The 1,920-nt window shown below is 59.5% G+C and overlaps 2 protein-coding genes across 2 annotated transcripts in view; one reads left to right on the top strand and one right to left on the bottom strand.

Moving 5' to 3' along the window:
- Nucleotides 1-1,601, bottom strand: part of CNRIP1 (cannabinoid receptor interacting protein 1) — a 7,797-nt gene extending 6,196 nt beyond the window's left edge. The window contains 3 exon segments of the mRNA XM_009290773.2: nucleotides 578-722; nucleotides 1,421-1,533; nucleotides 1,536-1,601. Of these exon segments, the coding sequence (XP_009289048.1) occupies nucleotides 578-722; nucleotides 1,421-1,533; nucleotides 1,536-1,601 (324 nt within the window).
- PLEK (pleckstrin) overlaps nucleotides 1-1,920 on the top strand; it is a 69,665-nt gene that overhangs the window by 40,878 nt on the left and 26,867 nt on the right. The window lies entirely within an intron of this gene.

The raw sequence follows: 1,920 nt of genomic DNA, 5'->3' as shown, positions 1-1,920 counted from the left end.
TCAGGAGTGAGAGGTTTGTGGGGGGGGGGGGGGGGGGGAGGGAGCTGTGTTCTCACACATGCTTTCAGCCTCTGGCAAGTCCTCAGGCATCCTGCAGATGACAGGTGGAAGGGGAGAATAGTCACCCCTTGTGCTTGGGGCATGCTGTGCTCCAAAAAACCTGGCAGTGCTGGCAGGCAAAAGGAGGGTCCTGGTATGCCAAGGGCTTGGGACTGGATTCCTAGCCGGGGTCCTTGGTGGGAGTTGCCTGAAGTCTATAATATGCCCTGCAGAAAAGGTGAGAAGTTCAGCTCCTGTTTGTTTCTCCTGCAGCACCCCAAAGGGCTATGCGAATCTCTAGAAATCCCCCTGCTGCTTCCTGGCCCTTGCTGCCCTCTTGGCTTCCCCTTGGGAAGCAGGGCTTGTGTTTTCCAGCTACGCTCTGACCAGCGGTCTTATTGATGCAAAGCAGAGAGGAGCGCAGCAGCTGTGATCAGACTTTGCCCTGGAATATTTCACCTCCACAACTCCCTCTCTGGGAGTCAACTTCCTGTTGCCCTCCCTTGTCTTCCCACGCCCGGCTTGGAGAACCGCGTACCTGCATGTTGACCTGGATGGGCTGTCTCTCCCCGCTCTTGGTAGGGGGCACCCCTTCTGTGTCGTAGATACCTGTGTAAGAGGCCACCTGTGCATCCCTCGATTTCTCTTCCAGTGGGACATTGACACCCCCGATGCCCATTGTCCTGCAAAGAGACAGGATCCAGCCTTTCAGCAGCCCTGCAGGTCCCCTTCCCTAGGAGCTTGGAGCCAGCATGTGGGCTGGCACCTCTGTGCTGGGGGATGCTTCATGGATTTTAGCAGACCTGCAAGTGCTGCTGACTCACTGAGGCTCCTGAAAAATGTCAGGGCTCTGCAGTCACCCAGGGAAGGTGTAGAAAGGAAAGGCAGAAGGGATCTGATCTCGAGTAGCTGGGGAGAGGTTAGTCCTTCTCCAGGACTGTCTCTCCACCCAGAGCCGGCTCCCCATCTGCATCCTCCCTCGTCCCAGTCTCTGCTTTGCCATGCTGCAGCAAGGCTTGGGCATGGTGCATCCCTGACATGCGGGGCCAGAGGGGCCTCTTCTCTCTGCCTCCAGGGCAAACTGCGGGGATGGAGGGAGAAAAGGAGCTGGGCTTGAAAGAGCTCCGGGAGAAGGTGGGGAAGGAGAGGGAAGGAAGTGACTCCAAAATGCAGCCTCTCTCCTGAGCCAGCCGGGCAAAGCACTGGGAACAGCTGGCCAGGGACCTAGGAGTGGGGCCACCAAAGGAAAAAGGCAGGGAGGGAGAAATCACAGAAACCCCGTGCTGTCAGCCTGCCAGGAAAAAATATTAAACCTCTAAAAATAAAGCATCGGGGAACGGAGGGCCGGGGGAGCCGCCCCGAGCAGGTAGGCTGCACTTACGTGGCCTGGATGGTGCCGGGCTGGAGGGCCACCTCGATCTTGTACTTGGCCCCGGTCAGCAGCTTGATGGTGCGGTTCTGGCCGAAGCGCTGCCCGTCCACTTTGAAATACACACCGCCCCGTCGTTGGGCTGGATTTTGAGGGAGACGCTGATTTTCACGAGGCCGGGGATGTCGCCCATGGCTTGTCGCCGGGGGGGGCTGCGGGCTCTGCGCTCGTCTCGCCCCCTCCGCGGAAGGCGGCTGGCCGGGAGAGGAGAGCGAGGCTGCGAGGGGAAGGAAGAGGAGGAGGGAGGAGGAAGAGGAGGGGCTGCCGGATCCCAGCCAGCCCAGCCCTTCCCAAAAGCAGCGGATGATAGATTTGTTTTTTCCCTTCCCTAATCGCGGCGCAACATCTGGGCGGCGGATGTCGTTCCCCGCCTCCGCCCCATCTCCCGGGTTGGGGGACATTTGCAGCTGCTCAGATTGCAGCCGGTTTCCAGGGAGTTAATCCGGCCCGCA

Source organism: Aptenodytes forsteri, unplaced genomic scaffold (genome assembly GCF_000699145.1).
Source record: "Aptenodytes forsteri isolate BGI_AS27 unplaced genomic scaffold, ASM69914v1 Scaffold346, whole genome shotgun sequence".
In the NCBI taxonomy this organism is placed as follows: domain Eukaryota; kingdom Metazoa; phylum Chordata; class Aves; order Sphenisciformes; family Spheniscidae; genus Aptenodytes; species Aptenodytes forsteri.
Note: the sequence above shows the minus strand (reverse complement) of the source record. Positions and strands in the feature narration are given on the sequence as shown.